Here is a 17,713-nt window from a genome sequence, read left to right on the forward strand (position 1 = left end):
GTTCGGATATGAAACCTCATAGTAGGCTCTCCCAGCATCCAATAAAAATATTAATTAAAAAATAAATTTAAAAATAAGAACTTATGTACTCGACAGAAATACGATTAGATCATTTCTATTAATATTCGAGTAGAACAAAACAAGACATTTCTCAAGCAAGTTTATCTTGGTACGATAGTGTGTGCGAAATCTACCCAAGAAATTACAATAATGAATAAGTTTTTCAATTTTGTAATAAACAATTAAGTACTTAATTAGAACAAAAATGGTGCAAGCGAAACATTAAGTAGTGGAAAGACATTCGACTACTTTCACGAAAATAGAAGAACGTGCAATATTAAAAATAATGTACTTATATAGAACACTTAAATTATAATAAAACACAATGCATTCAAGCCATGAAAACAACAACGTGCATTTAATTACCTTTTACTTTTCAATTAAACAATTTTACTATTACTAAGAATAACGGAAGACTGGTCATACTCCGTTATATTCACGAATGATTACTCCTTATCGAATTTTTCCACGATTGAAGGATTGTGCAAAACCACTGATCTTTAAATAGGTTCCAATAAGAATAAAAGTACGAATTTGAGCATTAAGGAGTTTCAAATTAGAGAAAATGGCACAGAAACATAAGAAATGATTATAACCGATGTGATCAATTGTGATAAACCACCAATATCATTTAGAAAAAAAATGAATTCATGCATAAATCAGTACTAATCGTAGATTAAATTGCAAACCTTACCTGCCAAGTCAATGATCTCATCTTGTGACGCATTTGTCAACGCGTGCTCATACTCATCTCCTAAATCTATTTGAATCTTTTCTTCTGCATCGATTTCCTTTTGAGGCGGAGGAGGTGGAGTCCACTAAAAAAAAAACATTTAAACACAGTTCCCCAGACATAATCAATAACTACATAATATTACGTCATTAATATACTATTTCGATAATAATATATGATCCTATCGGTGCAAAGGAATGTAACGAGTTATGAAAAATAGTAATAAATCTCTTAGCGCTATTTTTTCAGAAATGCAAAATTCGCAGATCTGCCCTCAATTATAACCAGAATAAAAGAAATAAGGGAAATTCTGCAATGCAATAACAAAGACAATTAATCCAGAATGCACGGAAATTGTAATTGAATATTTCGAAGAGTTGAATTGTAAATGTGTTTTTGCACAAATGGACGATCTATGCATTCTGGTTGCGTGCAAATTCACAAGGCTTCAAATTGCAACGAATTGTTTGAATTAAAAATAAAAGGAATGATTCCACAATAAAAACCAAAAGTGTGATCATTTTTTATCAATCTTGATGTGCAAAAGGTGCTCCATAAACCAACCGCAAATTTGGGTCGCATTTTATTGCCAATTATCCAAAAAATCACTGAAATACTGTAATTTTTTTTTAAGAACATCGCAGGAGCCAGTTTTGAGATATTAAAAAAAAAAGTATTACAGTAGATTCCGTCTATAACGTACATGGGATGTAACGTACTTCCGGTTATTAAGTACGTATTTTATTGGTCCCACCAAAATACTCTTGATTTTTTGCCGGTTATAACGTATCATGTATAATATTAACTCCGTTTATAGCGTCCTTTATTTTTTCTTTATTTCGTTGCTAACTCCGGGTGTAAAGTACATCTGTACGTTATAGCCGGATGGTGGTCCGGTGGTTTCCCTAAGGCGGCGGAGATTTTGCAATACTCGATCGTACGGAACAGATATGGGTAAAAGCGGTAGTTTTAGTCTGATGCTTTTATATTAGTGAATGCTTGGTCTTTTTTTGCTCAAAATGGCAGACAAACGTAAGTCTATAACTGTTAAAGAGAAGTTAGACATTATTAAAAGTATTGAGAGTGGCATTCGGAAATCAGAAATCGCCAAACGAAAAAGTCTGGCAAAAACAACGGTTTCTACAATTTGGAGCAATCGACAAAAAATTAAACTAGCCAGCGAAAATAAATCCCAGAAGATAAAAAAAATTAGAAATCCTGTACGTCAAGATGTAGATCAAGCTCTTCTACGATGGTTTGAAATTCGAAGATCCGAAAATACTGCAATAAGCGGTCCAGTTATGAAAGCAAAAGCCGAAGATTTGTCCAGGGGATTACAAGGTGACGATTTTAAGTGTTCTACAGGGTGGCTTGAACGTTTTAAAACTCGACACAACATAAATTTTGGTAAAGTTTCTGGTGAAGCAGGAGATGTAAATAGACAAGTTGTCCTAAAGTGGTTAGATGATAAGTGACCTGGAATATCGAAAAATTACAGCAGTGAAAATATTTTCAATGAGGACGAAACTGGGTTATTTTACAGGATGACTCCAGATCGTAGCCTTAATTTTAGGAGAGAAAAATGTGTGGGAGGTAAGCAATCAAAATTGAGGTACACTGTTTGGGTTTGCGCAAACATGACGGGTAGTGAAAAATGCAAACTTCTTGTTGTTGGTAAATATGAACGGCCAAGATGCATGAAAAATGTAAAAAGTCTGCCAGTAATTTATAAATCAAACACTCGAGCATGGATGACTTCAGTGATTTTTTAAAACTATTTAAAAGATTGGGATGAAAATTTGCGACGACAAAATAGAGAAATATTGCTGCTGGTTGACTATTGTGCAGCTCACCGAAAAACTCTACATCTAACAAATTTCAGATTAGAGTTTTTGCCACCAAATTGCACCTCCGTAGTACAACCAATGGATCAAGGCATAATGAAATGTCTTAAAGCATATTATCGTAGATCCTTTATGTGCCGTCTGATCAAATCATTAGATAATAAAGAGCCCTTCAACATAACCATCCTGGACTCGATAAAGTTGATCGCCCAATCTTGGAATGAAGTTACGCCAACAACTATTGCAAACTGCTTTCGATATGCAGGTCTCGTAAAATCGACTGAGGAGTTTGATTCAGACGATGAGTTGCCCCTGGCTCAGTGGTTTGAAAAGTACAAAAATTCTGATATGGACTGTAATGACTAGGATGTTCCCTTTAGTGACTGGCTGCGTCTTAACTATCAAGATCTAACAAATGCTGAAACATATGTTGCTGAGTATGACAGTCTTTCGGCAGTTGATGATAATGTAATAGCAACGGAAACCTTAACGGATGAAGATATTACTGCTGAAGTTTTAGGAACATTAAATGATCATCAAAATTCTGATGATGAAAACGACGATGCTCAACAGGATGAAGAAAAACTACCGAGTCATTCTGAGGCACTTTGTGCTATTAAAAGTGTTATACATTTTTTAGAAACTACTAATAATGTATCTGATGATATTCTTCAAGCGGCCCGGTAAAAGTTGAAAGGCATATCGAGAATACAAAATTGTTGAAAAGTAGTCGGCAAACAAAAATAACAAGTTTTTTAACAGAACAGAATAAATACAGTACTGTTTTTAGTTATTATTATGTTATGTTATGTTGTTATGTATGTATATGTTATGTTGTTACAATGTTTTTGTTAAAATTCATCATCCATTTTTTTAATACATACATACGTACATAGTATATACATATATACTATACACATGCGTAGATATGTACTATGTACATATGCATCAGCATTTTTTTGTATTCATGTACGTATGTATTACATTCAAAATTTATGTGTACCTAAGTTACTATGTGTTATTAGATTTGTTCGGACTTTTAGATAAATAAAGGCGTATGTGCGTAACATACGTAATATGTAAAATATATGAATTTTTTTTAATGCATTTTTTATAGCGTACCTCCGGTTATAGAGTATCCTATTTTTGTTCCCTAGAGAATACTTTATAAACGGAACCTACTGTATACTGTAGATAACGTAAGATGATACATGTGCCTTCTTGTACTAAGGAACTTTGTCCGCACACATAAATATGTATGACAAGTCTTTCGCATTTATCCTCATTAGAATAAGTAGCTTTTATACCTACACAACGTGACAGTTAACTCTGCATATTACGCTGAATACTCAATTCTAAATCGATGATGTGTTAAATTCAAATAAACGTAGGAAAATTTTAATTAGAAATAAAGAATGCGATGTGGTAACGCGAATCACAAGTGGAATAAATACCTACTTAGCTATTTTAATTAAAAAAAAACTATTATCACACAAAAATTACAAAACTTCCTACCAACGAGTTGGTCTTACAATGACTCAGTAAGTCATTATATGGCTTACTTAGTCATTTATATACATTTGTTATAATGTTAATTTAAAAACTTCCTGTGTTATTCCAACAAAATTGTAAATCATTTTACGGGCAAATATGTCAATGAAAGCGATTTACATTAGAAGGAAGTATGAGCGTCATTTTTCTTTGATCCAAAGAAGAAAAAAGACGAAACTGAAATATCTGCAAAGTGTACGTAAAACAAATTTACCTTCTGAAATTTACCTACATGAAAGAACTTATTATGTAGTCCTAATTTTATATTTATATTAAAATATGAAATGACTTATTGTTAAAAAAACATACTTATATTTGGATCTCCTATCCTATAATATCAATCATCAAGTAATTAAAAATTGGAGTATGATCCAAACCAAATACCGCACTTTTTACCGGCCTAATTTCCAAGTATATCCCGTATTCAATACACTTCATACTATCAAAGATGTCAAGGCTAATAATAGCTAATTATTTGAAGCCACAATAAAGCTATGAGATAAAAGTGAAGGTGTAAAAAAAACATTACTTACTTTTTTACCCCTCACAACACCCGCTACATAAGGTTGTGCTTCAGGCTTATCTGGCGTTTCTATCGCTTGCCTATTAATATGTTCAATTAATTGTTTCCTATTTAGAGGTCCTGTTGGTCTTTTATCACAATCATAACTATTCCTTTGGGAAGGGGGCAAAAATGAATCCTGAAAAAAAAATCTTAGTAACAACTAGAAAAAATAAAAGAATAGATAAATATAAGTGCAATGAATTCCTTACACGCTTGTAGAGAAACCTACTACTGACCCTTGAGTCGAAATACAATGATTCTATATAACTCGGCTTAGTCTAAAAATTTACGATTTGCCAAATACCGGACATGAAATTTAATTTTTTTAGATATTTTTTATATTAGGTGTACAACTTTGCTTCCGCCGTTTTTGAATAGATGTATGTAGCGGTAAGTAATGATCGAAATAAATAACCCCATGTGGGCATGCAGGAGCCTTGGGCACCTGTTAACATAACCTCATAAAAATATTAGTCTATTTGTGTCTTCATTATAAAGTTATTCGCAATTGAAAATGTCAGTGTACGAGCCAAATTCTCGTCATTTGCGGGAGGTTTTACTTTTCTGCTTCAATATGAAGAAATCTGCTGCTGAGGCTCATCGAATGCTCTCAGATACTTATGGGGAAGCCACTATTAGTGAAAGGACATGTCGTGAGTGGTTTCAGCGCTTCAAGAACGGTGATTTTCACGTCGAAGACCAACATAGCGGTGGAAGAAAGAAGGTTTTCCAAGATGCGAACTTGGAAGCATTACTTGACGAAGACTCGTGTCAAAGTCAACAAGAATTGGCACAATCATTGGGAGTGACTCAACAAACAATCTCAAAACGCCTCAAAGACATGGGAATGATTCAGAAGCAAGGATATTGGGTGCCGTACGAGTTGAAACCAAGAGATATTGACAGGCGTCTGTTCGCTTGTGAACAGTTGCTTGCAAGGCAAAGACGGAAGGGATTTCTGCATCGTATTGTGACTGGGGACGAGAAATGGGTTCATTACGATAATCCCAAACGCAAAAAGACTTGGGAATATCCCGGCCATGCTTCCACGTCGACGGCCAAACCGTCTATTCATGGTTCCAAAATCATGCTCTGTATTTGGTGGGATCAACTCGGCGTAATATATTATGAGCTGTTACAACCAACTGAAACAATCACAGGTGCTCTTTATCGAACCCAATTAATGCGTTTGAGCCGAGCATTGAAAAAGAAACGGCTGCAATACAACGAGAGACATGATAAAGTGATTTTGCAGCACGATAATGCTCGACCCCATGTTGCGCAAGTGGTCAAGAAATACTTGGAAACATTGAAATGGGAAGTCCTACCCCACCCGCCATATTCTCCTGACCTAGCTCCTTCTGATTATCACTTGTTTCGATCCATGGCACATGGGCTAGCTGACCAACACTTCCGGTCTTATGAAGAAGTAAGAAATTGGATAGAATCGTGGATCGCTTCAAAAGATGTCCAATTTTTTCAACACGGGATTCGTATGCTGCCCGAAAGATGGGAGAAAGTAGTGGCCAGCGATGGACAATACTTTGGATCCTAAAGGTATAATTAGTTTTTTACAATAAAATCGCGAAATTCGGAAAAAAAACGGCGGAAGCAAAGTTGTACACCTAATATTATTTCGTTTTTAACTACTGTAGTGTAATAAAACCTTGTATTGAGAGATTTTTTTGGGGCGGCAAATTGAATTCCGTTTCAATGTTTGATGTCCATTGTAAAAAGGGAAGTTAGCACTATATCAGATCTCTTTAAGTCACGCTCATATTATTTAAATTAAAAAAATATCGGAAAATGTTACAATGGGGGTACTATGTGCAATATTGAGCCTGATAAGTGTATTGGAGACATTTCTCCTGCATGTGGGTTGTGAGGGTGCTTGATGGTCGTTAGTGAATCAACGCCCCGACAACTCCAAAAGATAGTGGCGTTATTGCCGAAGACGGTAAATTTACCTGGAATAGATAGCGAAAAAATACCACTGATATCAGTCAAAAAGAGTAAAGGACCCAAAACGCTAAGAGACACCAGAGGGTACGAATAGTTCAACAAAGCCCTCGGTATCGACAAACTTCCTCTGCTGACCACCAGACAGAAAAGCTCAGAACCAAACCGGTGGAGGTTCCCGAGATCCGTAACCCCCCGTTTCCCCACTCGTTTCCAAAGCACAATCTGGTGGTCAATGCAGCCAAAAGCCTTCGACAGATCAAAAAATACCATCGCAGAAATTTCACCGAATTCGATAACAGAAGTTTTTCAGGAAGAAAAGTAGCATCTGTTGTGACCTTTTTCAGTGGAAAGCCAAACTGCATTAGATTGAAAAGTCATGATAATCCAAAAAGGACCCATCAGCCGCTGAACCAACTTTTCTAAATTAGCTAAGCTTCGTATAAACCTGAACATTCCGCTAAACAACAAGCAACACAACGAACCAATCGATAAATAGAATCGCAAGCAACCTGAACCTACTTCTTTATTTCAACGAACCTAACGAAAAACAAAACATTTGTGGAGTACTAATAGGGATTAAAGTATTTAATGCTTAAATTTCGTGGTGATTTTTGGTTCAAAATGACTGCCATTGTCGTTACTATATATAATGTTTATCAAATATGTGGCGAGGGATTCATCATACAACGCAATATTATCAGCAAAATAGTGCCAATCTCAGTAAATCATTTTGCAATTCTCAGAAATTCACCATAATCCGTAGAAATCCTTCGTATTCTATGTAAATCGTTTCCCAAATCCATGAAAAGCATTACGCATTCCATATGGACGCCACATATGGGTAAATTGGGTAAAAAACACGTACAGATAGGTGAAAAAGAGCTAAAAGCTAAGGCATTGGCAATATTAACAATTAACTATGTAAATTATTAGAAATATTTACATAAATTTACACAAAATAAACAACACCGCGGCTCGCGCAGGTGCTGCTAATACATGAACTCGATCTCATTTTAAAATGCTCTGGGAGTAAGAATGTATTTCATTTTCGTTTTAAAGCTAAAGAGGCCTGTCCCTTACTCTGGAAGTCTCATGTCGTGTAATGAACAGATGACCCCTCGAAAAAGAATTCAAATTTCAGGAGCTTAGCAGCTAGTGACGCGCCACAAAAAAGTTTGGAGTAACAAAAGGGATCTAGGCCCAAAAAACGGATCAATCTGTAGATTTTAACAATCCAGGAATGGAAAAGAACATTTATATCTAAGAAACCAAGCGTTTAGAGACTTATGTGTTATGGAATTTTCTTCACAAAATGGCCCAAATAATAAAGCTCTGAAATTTCGCAAAGGAATTTTTAGAAACCCTGTATAATGATATATTTCAGGAAAATTTCAATTCAACATTTTTTATACATTGTGAGTGTAATATGATTTTGAAACTTATTAACAGTTTTTAATAAAAGAAATCTATTATGGCAAAAAACTAAAATAAGGGCTAATCAAGTGAAAAAATGAGGAGATATTTACTTGCAACTATCAAAAACCCGAAAGGCAAAGTACTACAGAAGTTTGATGTAGAAACAATTGTAAATTGCAGGGAAAACTGGAAGTTTTAAAAAAATATAGAAATAAAAATTCAGAGCATAGATAAAATACAAATAAAGTCAGAAAAATCCAACGGAAATTTAAGAAAATATGGAGTTAGATACAGTTAAATAGTAATTGAAGGAAATATTCATTAAATTAGTGGTCAAAAGATGTAGTGGCAATATAATCATTAATCTATTTATGATTTTCTGTGCTCAGATTGATTTATACAAATGAAGCTCTTATTCCTTGCCCTTAGTTTAGAGTAAGGCAACACAACTCTACTAATTAACTAAAGCTAGAAGGTTTTCGCATGCATTTAAAACTTTCTTTTGTTCTGCAGGCTCCTCAAATTTGGCCACACATTTTCTAATTAACACACTAATAGCAAAATAAATAAATATATTAGTTGTTGACAATACAATTACCATGGTAACAGTCTTTAAGAAGAAGTCAAACAACTTTTATCATCATGCTGGTAGTTTATGCAGCACATAATGCAAAATAATTGAATAGAAAGTTAAGACAAGGAACTTTCTATGTCGTATGTTATGTATAAGATTGCAGTTTTTTTAGGTGCAATATAGCATTTCACAAATTAAAATTTTAGCCCCATGTTAGCCATTAAACTTTGTGCAAGTTGTTGACCTAATGTACTTATTGTCCTAAATTTAGTAGTGCCAAATTAACATTGGCTAATCTTATTAGCTTTAAATCTAGCAGAACATAGCTTAATATTGGTTGTCCACATCAACCACAAAACCAACTTTCTATCTTATTCATTATCTATAATATTATTACTATTTCTAAGAAATCATCAATTACTTACATCAGGATCCACTTCTTTAGCTAAAATATTTATTTCTTCTGCCGTTAACTTATCTAAGAGGGTGTCTACATCCACATCATCGTACACACTTGGATCTTTTCCATACAACTTGGCTGGGGTTGTCATTGTCGTCGTGGTAGTTGTTGAAGAGGTCTGAAAAATACAAACAATTTATTTAAGATTACGAATTTTAAAGTCAAATCATAAAGAGGCTCTTGACTGGACTCTTATCAAAGAATAAAAATCACATCTCCTATGATACCTTCAAGTAGGTTACAGCCTGGATCTCAATGGAAAATAATTTAAAACTTTGATTTGAAACTGAAAAAGGAAAAAATTTAATAAATTTTATTGTTGTTGTATTAAATATCGTGTTTGTCGTACTCAACGTTAGCCCGAGACTGGGGAAAACAGTTTTATTCGAACACTTGTAGGGCGTTGCTCCACATTAACCTATAGACAACACAATAGAACAATCGCCCATTATGTTTCTATTAGAATAAAAGAACATCCGCGGTTATTGTTTTGGAATGTTAGACGAACGAGATGTAATTTTCCATACCCAAAAATTTCAATTTAAACTCTAAATACGACTTACATGTTAACAAAACTGCTGAACACCAAACACAACTGTTTACAAATTTACAATTTTGTTCAAGAAAATTCTTAAAAAAAGTATTTGTCACTGTCACAACTGACAAGGTGACGCAATTATTGAAAATAAACATCTGCTTGCCTTGTCTAATTAAGGCGAACGCTTCATAAGTGCAAGAGAGATCGGAAATTCCGACCAAACAAGAATGTAAAATAATCAATAACTACAAGTGTTTTTCTTTTCTTATGCACATGATTTACATGAGTGAAAGAAGGACAGATATGGTTAGTGTTACCCAAACGCCCGTTTCACATTTGCACCTAGGAAATATCTTGTATCATCGATATGCTAAACTATAGACATTGGATAATCTACTTCTTCAACCTCCAATAGATTATAATTATTTTTAATGGTTTTTAAAACTCGTCGTAATGTTGTCAGCAAGATAATTTCTATATAAATGACGAAATTATAGCAGAGCAATGGTAAATTTTTCTATTTTCATAAGAACGGGGAAATCACAGCAAGGAGTTAGTCAATTTCTTGATTTCACTGGAAATTATCTTGCTGGCAAAATTACCAAAAGTTTGAAAAACAGAGCCTAAGGCCAACAAATCAAAATAGATGCTCATAGCTACTTTATCTAGAAGATAATTTCCATGCACACCATGAAACTGACTAATTATCTGCCTTTATTTCAATGTTACCATGGATATTATGTTCTTGGTAAATCTGCATGGATATTGATGTGTTGGTCTTTAAGCCAGTTTTTTAAACTCCCAGTAACTTCGCCAGAAAATATGATTTCTTTGGAAATAAATCAATTCATCAATGTTGTGCTCTGATTTTGTCGTTTCTATTATCTTACTGACAAAGAGTCCAGGGGTTTGAAGGACTGAGCCTTACGGAAATGATAGAAATTGAGTTTTTCACGATAATCTAAATGATGCAGATTTATTATTACAATAGCAGATATGAAGGTAACTCAGTTTTACTTGCATTGTGACGGGAAGTTTCGAAAAACTTCAGGTGAGAGAAAGAATGACTCGTTTCTTTGTTAGACTAAACAAGGCTCTGTTCGGCAACTCCAAATTTAAACTGGAAAATAAAAGGCCTAAGTGCGTTATTACTTTGTTTAGGATGCAAAGAAAACCAAAACAAACACTTGTCTGTTTTCCCGAAAAGTCTTATTTTTAGACTCAAGGTCAACACAAAAACGAAGGAGATTGGCGCGCTATCCAGAAAAATCACAATATATGTATGTATATCTGATTCTGTTGCCAAATTACCAAAAATGTTCAATTATTTTGATGAAAATTCTTGGTCGGCCTGTTTACAGCTACCAATTAAAACAATGTTATAACACATATATTTCGTTATTCAGACAGAATACCTATACTTAGCACCCGACAACTTGGTGGAAACCCGGAAAGCTATAAATACATATGTGAGAACCAAAGAGCCTTTCACTAATTAATGTAATTAAGTTTAGAGGAAAAACGTTTCCAAAAAAAAAAACCAATCCTCGTTTCTTCTTGTCAGATCTGGCAACCCTGATCTGATCAGAGTCTGGCTCACCTCCAACGCGCTATACTTGGACATTCTCTGGATGTACCGAATTATTTATAGAGCGGTGGGTCCGCTGGCCAATGGCCTTCCCACCATTTCTGCGATAAAATGGCGAGTGGCGCTGTAGTCTGGATGCGGCCCTGACCTAGGTTAGATACCTGGATCGGCGGCTCCATATGTTTTCCCACGATTGTGGAATGTCGTTAATTCTTTCATTCCGTTCTTATTTCCAGAAAATTGGAAACCTGTTGTTGATGACGTGATGTTTAATGGCCTCCTCTGACATTGAGGATTAAAATAATGCTCGATTCTCTCAGGGTTGAAAGTGTATTTTTAGCTCAAAGGAATATATCTTTTCAAGCTGTACAGGGTGTCCATTTCTGTTATTCAAAAACAATGAGGACCTTAGTAACCGTAAGAGATATGATACGATTTTCTCATTGGCGTCATATCGAATTAAAATTTTTTTTAATGTTGTTAATAACATAAACACACCCACACATCTCATGTCTCGATTTTTGCTAAATATCCTAAATCGATTAGTTTGAAACACTGATTCGTATATTAGAAATTAGAGCGACTTTTAAAATTAATTAAAAGATAACGTATACCTTTTTACGCAAAAAAAGATTTAAAAGATGATCTTATCGCCATATTTTCCCAAAAATAAGTTTTGTATAAGGGGAATACCGAAGGTGGCTTTGAAACACCATGATAGTTAAAAACAATTGAGTATTCGTTTGCGCGTTTACGCCATATCGAATATCTTACGCTGAACATGATAATTGAGTTACAATTTCCGAATTGACCGTGAAAAGTACAGTGACTCGAATCCAGATGAGTGGAGCAGGTGACGAACTAAGTTTTATGACGATATTGTAAAACACACTGAATTCTTTGCATAAAGAAAGTATTAAAATTCTTCCAGTGGACAAAGATAACGCTAAAGTCATATTGGACAGTGATATCTATTCAAACATGTAAATTAAGATATTGATTCATATTTAGGGTCATCTGGACCCGGTTTGCTATAAAACTAGGGCCGCTTAATTAGTGGAGAACATAGAGAACATTTTATTTTTCTGATTTTCGTGAAAAGTGCGGTTAAAACTTTCAACTAACCTGAACTAACCTCAAATTCCTTAGTCTCGATAAATTTTCTGGAATACACTTTCTAAGGAATTACTTCAATGGTGACTCAATCGATACTTTGTTGCGCATCCCCGTTTGATCCATTTTTTTGTTTGTCTTCACTTTAATATTTGTCTCGATGGTGTTGAATGGTCCACTAACATGCCCGTCTCTAGAGCTACTTTGCACTAGAGCTACTTTGACTTGAGAAATGAAGTTAACTAAATTTGTTCTTTCTGTAATGGCTAAATTTCCATGAAGTAATAGAAGATATTTTGGAACTAGTTTTTTCGGGATACTGTAGTAGATAGTTTCCGAAGTAATTACACATTTCGATGCAACTTATTTATCTTCATTTAAGGAAGGTATTATGTGAATAAATTTATACTGACTTTGTAACTGTAGGTGATATTGAGGAAAATTCAGTCTAACTGTCAAAAATGTTTCTATTAACCAAAAATGTGAATATTATTTCCAAGGCACTCTATGCAAAAACATCATTTTTGGTATGTCCACCAAAATACAAGACTGAACTTTAACATGTGACACATCATCCTAATAAAAAAAACAAAGCTGACTTCAAAAATTTGAAAATCCAAGATGAAGAATATCGCTACACTATAGAAGAGAAAAAATTGCAATGATAGTATAAATATTTATACTATCATTGCATATTATACTAGAATAATTTCAAATTACCTCGTTAAATAAAATAAGGGAAAAATGAAAACAATTTTTTCTAAAATTTCAGTTTTTTTCGAATACTTCCAAAAGTTATGGGATTTTTTAAATGTTTTGAAATGCAATTTCTTGAACTCCAAATTGCGCAACTTTTCCCCAATTTAACCGGCCTCACATCTTTTATGGTTACCGAAATCCCCACAGTTGACGTTAAGAAATTTACCCTCTATAACAGATTTAAGGAAGAGGAAATAATTATCCACACATAAAAGCTTTGCTTTTGAGTTGAATAGAGTTCATGAAGTAATATTTAAAAATGTATTTCAAGGATCCATAAAGAATAACTTCACATCGGTCGTTCACCTTCCATATAATAACTTTAATGGAAATATAAAAATAGACTGTAGTATAAGCAACATGACATAACTTCTGGGCTAAATGGATGCTTTAGCAATAGTTTTAGTGAAAAATCGATATTTTAGTTCGGTTTGGACTGATTTAAATTTGATCTAAACTAATCTTGAAAACAAACATTTTTCTTCTTGGATGTGGAGGGTGATCATGAACGTGTATCATATTGGTTCTTCTTTCATATATTTTAAGGTTTTTTCGAAAAATAATTTACTCTCTTGTACCCTGAATTTCGCCCATCATCATTAACGTCTAGACATATAGGTAAATTAGATTAAATTCTAATGATTTTATATAAAAGAATCTGTGATTCAGTTGTATATTGTTAATTAGCATGGGACACCTTGTATGCATATTAAATCACAACACAGAAGAATTTAGACTTATTCAAATCTATTCTTTTGTGAAATAGCGTTACACGTGTTTTCCCACAGCATTTCCGCCATAAATTTTAATGGGTGACATTGAAATTATCGCGACTCAGATTCCGTGGAAAGATCACCTGAAACTATGAAACTTTGCCAAAATTTATATTTGGGTATATTTAATTAAAATCATAATGATAGAAATGTGTAATATTTTAAGATTTCTGGATGTCCTGAGTTTTAATTAGATGGATATTTTAAGATTGACTAGGACTGATTCATCAAGTGACTAGATCAGGAGGTTTGTCATTTAAGTAACTTAAAATTTACGTTGTATCTTTTTAAGAATGTTGCTTAAAATGGTTTAACTTTTGTGGGCTTGATGGGTCTCCAACAGCTCATGGAAGTATTTCCGAATTCTAGAAGGTTGCAAAATAAATTTCATAAATGACATTTTACCTTTGCGCAGCCGTTGGCAATTTTCTAATATCTATTTAGTGCTATTTAAGCATTTTCAACACGTAATGGAAATATTCGAGAGTTCCAGTGCATTTCCAGGGAAAATTAAAATAATCCAGCTTCATACAATCTCCCTATACATGTGGGATTACATTTATTACTGATGAATCTTGTATCTACACTGAGTTTCTACTAACTCATACAATGTGATATATATATATATATATATATACATACTTTCTCACTTTTTCTTAACACAGAATCCTAATAAACACAATCCAATCCAAGATTTCTTGAATTGGGCCGCGGTTTATTGCCATATACAGGGATAGTCAAAAAAACTAGAACGATCATATATCTATCAAACTAATTAACTTAAAAAAATAAATATGCAGGGAGATTCGTGAGACGACTACTTATACTTGATCAAGTGTATAAATATAAAAATTTCTGAATCATATGATGATAACATTAGTAAATTCAAATTTTAAATAAGTCGTGCCATGAAACCCCCGACAAAAAATATCCCTTTTTTCGTTAATTCTTTTGACAGATACTTGACCATTTCAATTATTTGGAGAATTATGTTCATATATAATACACTCATATGCATAGACATAAATATAGAGAATAACGCTCATGGGACTACCTATTTTTACCTAATGAATTTTATTTATAGCTGGTTAGTTTTAGATTCAATTTATTTGAGAGTTTTCTTAATGCTCTATGACTACTTTTAATGTCTAGAAAAATTGAGCGTAAATATAACTCCATCCATGATGAGTGAAGTTATATCTGTTGATGCATCATCCTCATCCAGTTGACTATAAATTTTAAACGTCTTCAGTTTAAACTAAAAGTCATCAAATCATTCAAATTCTTTCTTGTTGTCTTTCTACTTCATGTTATTATTATGCATGCGAAATTATTCATGATAGTGTATGTATATCAGTGGCTCGTTATTAATAGGTTCTACATTTGAAACAAGATCTCTTCTTTGATCAATGTGTCTCACGCATATGGAAAGTATTACTATTTGACTTGATCAGATGACAAATCTATTTTTGAAGCAGTTGATACATCAACGTGTCGAAATAGAAAATAAAAGAAAATAACAAAGATTTGGAACCTATTTTAAAAGCTCTCAAACGATTTAAAAACTATTATCTTCGATGTCACTTCTGAAAATATCGTCTTTATTTCCAACAACAGATTCAGCCATTAAAGCTATAAAAAAAATTCACATGGATGTTATGGGATGACTGACTGCATCTTTAACTTTTATTAGGTGCTTTTTCGATTATTATATTGAAAAATACAATAAAAAGTTTAGATTAAGTCGCTTCATTTGCCCAAATTAGAAAAAAATCTTGCTAAATTTCGGAATCTTGTGTAATCGATCCATTTTACCTCACAGAACAGTTAGTTAAACTTGTGCTTCACACTTACCAGGATATCAGCAAAAGCCAAAGATATATAAATATATTTATGAACATGCCTCGTTGTTGAAAGTCAAATTTCATTCAAAATCCACAGGAAATCTCAAGCACTCTTCATGTTCTCCTAATCAAAAGGAACGATAGAAAACATGCCAATCATTGCAACAATTTAAAGCAGCATATTTCATTCACTACATTCCAGCCTCTTCTGGTTTCCGTATAAATTGTATGAATATATTAATGAACAGAGACTTAAAATTCTTTAAAAAATAATTTTAATTTCTTTGAAGAACTACAACCGTCTGGCATCAAAAATCTTCCGGTATCTCTCTACACCATTTAGTCTCTGCATTTTTGTTAAATCAGTGTACATTTAATTCTTTATAGTTCTTCTAATTCGTTCTTGCCTCTCTTTAGTCTTTTTGGTGACAGATATACGTATTCTCCCTATGTCTTCAGCACTCTGTAAGGTGCCTTTCAGACTATGAAAGACAGGCACAAGGAAACTCTATCTTTCGAAACACGTTTATAACTGTTTAAATTTGGCTGCTGATCCTTAATGATGATGATGAATATTCCCAATTTCTTTTGATTATAGAAAAAAATCGTTTCCCATTGGATGTAATTATTTTATGGAAAGCATTTTCATGGTAATATTTTAAGACACAATGGAAATATTTGTCGAGGCTTCGGACAAAGCAAACTGGTGGCATGACATAAAAACACCCCAAAATAACAAATATAAAAACATTTCCAACTCAATGCCAGCTGTCCGATGTGATTTAAATCAAATGATTCATTTGTAGAGAAAATAGATAACTTGAAATCCACAACCAGATGCCAGTTAATTATTTACTGTCCGTTTTGGCGGTAGAACTTTGTACGAAAATGTTGCTATAAATCCCGGACTTGGTAAACTTGAGATTTTTCTGAATGCACCTTGAATTTCAGCTGGATTTCGGGATTTTCAAAACAAGTTTCTGCAAAAAGCTATTGTGCAATAATAAACACCGGATTTTGCGCCAAGCAGCTATTTCGGTGATTTAGACGTAATAACTGTGACGCTTAACATTCCACGTATTTATTTATAAATCAAATATTTATCCTCTGGAAGATAGAGGTAAAGGTGAAACTCGTATAAATAGATCTCGAATATTGGATTGGATTCATCAAAGTAAGCTCACTTTGCACAGGACGGCAAAGTAGGCATTTATCGTGTTTGAAGCTAAAACACAATGTTCACTATTTATTTTCTCACACCTCTGGGTGCTGCTTTTATGCCAAAAGTTCTAATAATCATTTTTCGAGTGTCGACATTTTTAGAACTACAATGTATGTGTATTTGTTGTAACAGAAAAAGTAGATAAATTGGATGTTTTTTCTTTCAATGATTGATCATTTTGGTGATTTTGACAAATCACTTGCTAATCATTTAACAAACTTCTGCGGGCCAGCGTGGGTTTTATTTGTGGTGTTTAAACAATTTGAGGGGTTTCTGCCTTCACTCATTGTAAATCACTATTAATCACTACTTTCATACACGATTGTAAGTGGAGTTGAACTGGTACTCCTGATAGTAGGTATGTCGTGGACAGTTAGACTGATGATCTTAGGTTCTTTTATTCAGTTTTATATGAATTTGTAAATTTCAGTGAAATCCGTAGAAAAGGTATTCTTGCGTTCTATAGCACAAATAAAGCAAACGAAGCTAGCCTAAACAGATTTTTTAGGTCAGACTTTGTTTGCTTTACTGAACTCCTTGCATAGCCTTGATAATCAAACGAACATTGATATAACTTGGGGAAATCGGAGAATAAATGGAAATATTGTTACCGAATATATACAATGTGAGCAAGCTGATGACAGGTGTATTGGGATGGTTGCGATGGTATTATATTATTTTGCAAATTATAATTAATACATTAATAATATT

The 17,713-nt window shown here is 33.5% G+C and overlaps 1 protein-coding gene across 8 annotated transcripts in view; it reads right to left on the bottom strand.

Annotated features, from left to right (window-relative positions):
• tmod (tropomodulin) overlaps positions 1 to 17,713 on the bottom strand; it is a 94,878-nt gene that overhangs the window by 28,375 nt on the left and 48,790 nt on the right. For 6 of the 8 annotated variants that reach the window (XR_010752811.1, XR_010752812.1, XR_010752810.1 and 3 more), the window contains exons 2-4: positions 9,131 to 9,283; positions 4,722 to 4,889; positions 755 to 878 (exon numbers count right to left, since the gene is read on the bottom strand). Coding sequence is in view for 3 of the 8 variants with exons in the window: in XM_066403137.1 (XP_066259234.1) it covers positions 755 to 878; positions 4,722 to 4,889; positions 9,131 to 9,283 (445 nt within the window). In the remaining 5 variants the exon portion in view is untranslated. Of the gene's footprint in view, positions 1 to 754; positions 879 to 4,721; positions 4,890 to 9,130; positions 9,284 to 9,392; positions 9,530 to 9,728; positions 9,820 to 17,713 lie in introns of those variants that run through there. The other 2 variants (XR_010752813.1, XR_010752814.1) reach the window with 2 other exon arrangements.

This window comes from Euwallacea similis, chromosome 28 (assembly GCF_039881205.1).
Source record: "Euwallacea similis isolate ESF13 chromosome 28, ESF131.1, whole genome shotgun sequence".
Lineage (NCBI taxonomy): Eukaryota > Metazoa > Arthropoda > Insecta > Coleoptera > Curculionidae > Euwallacea > Euwallacea similis.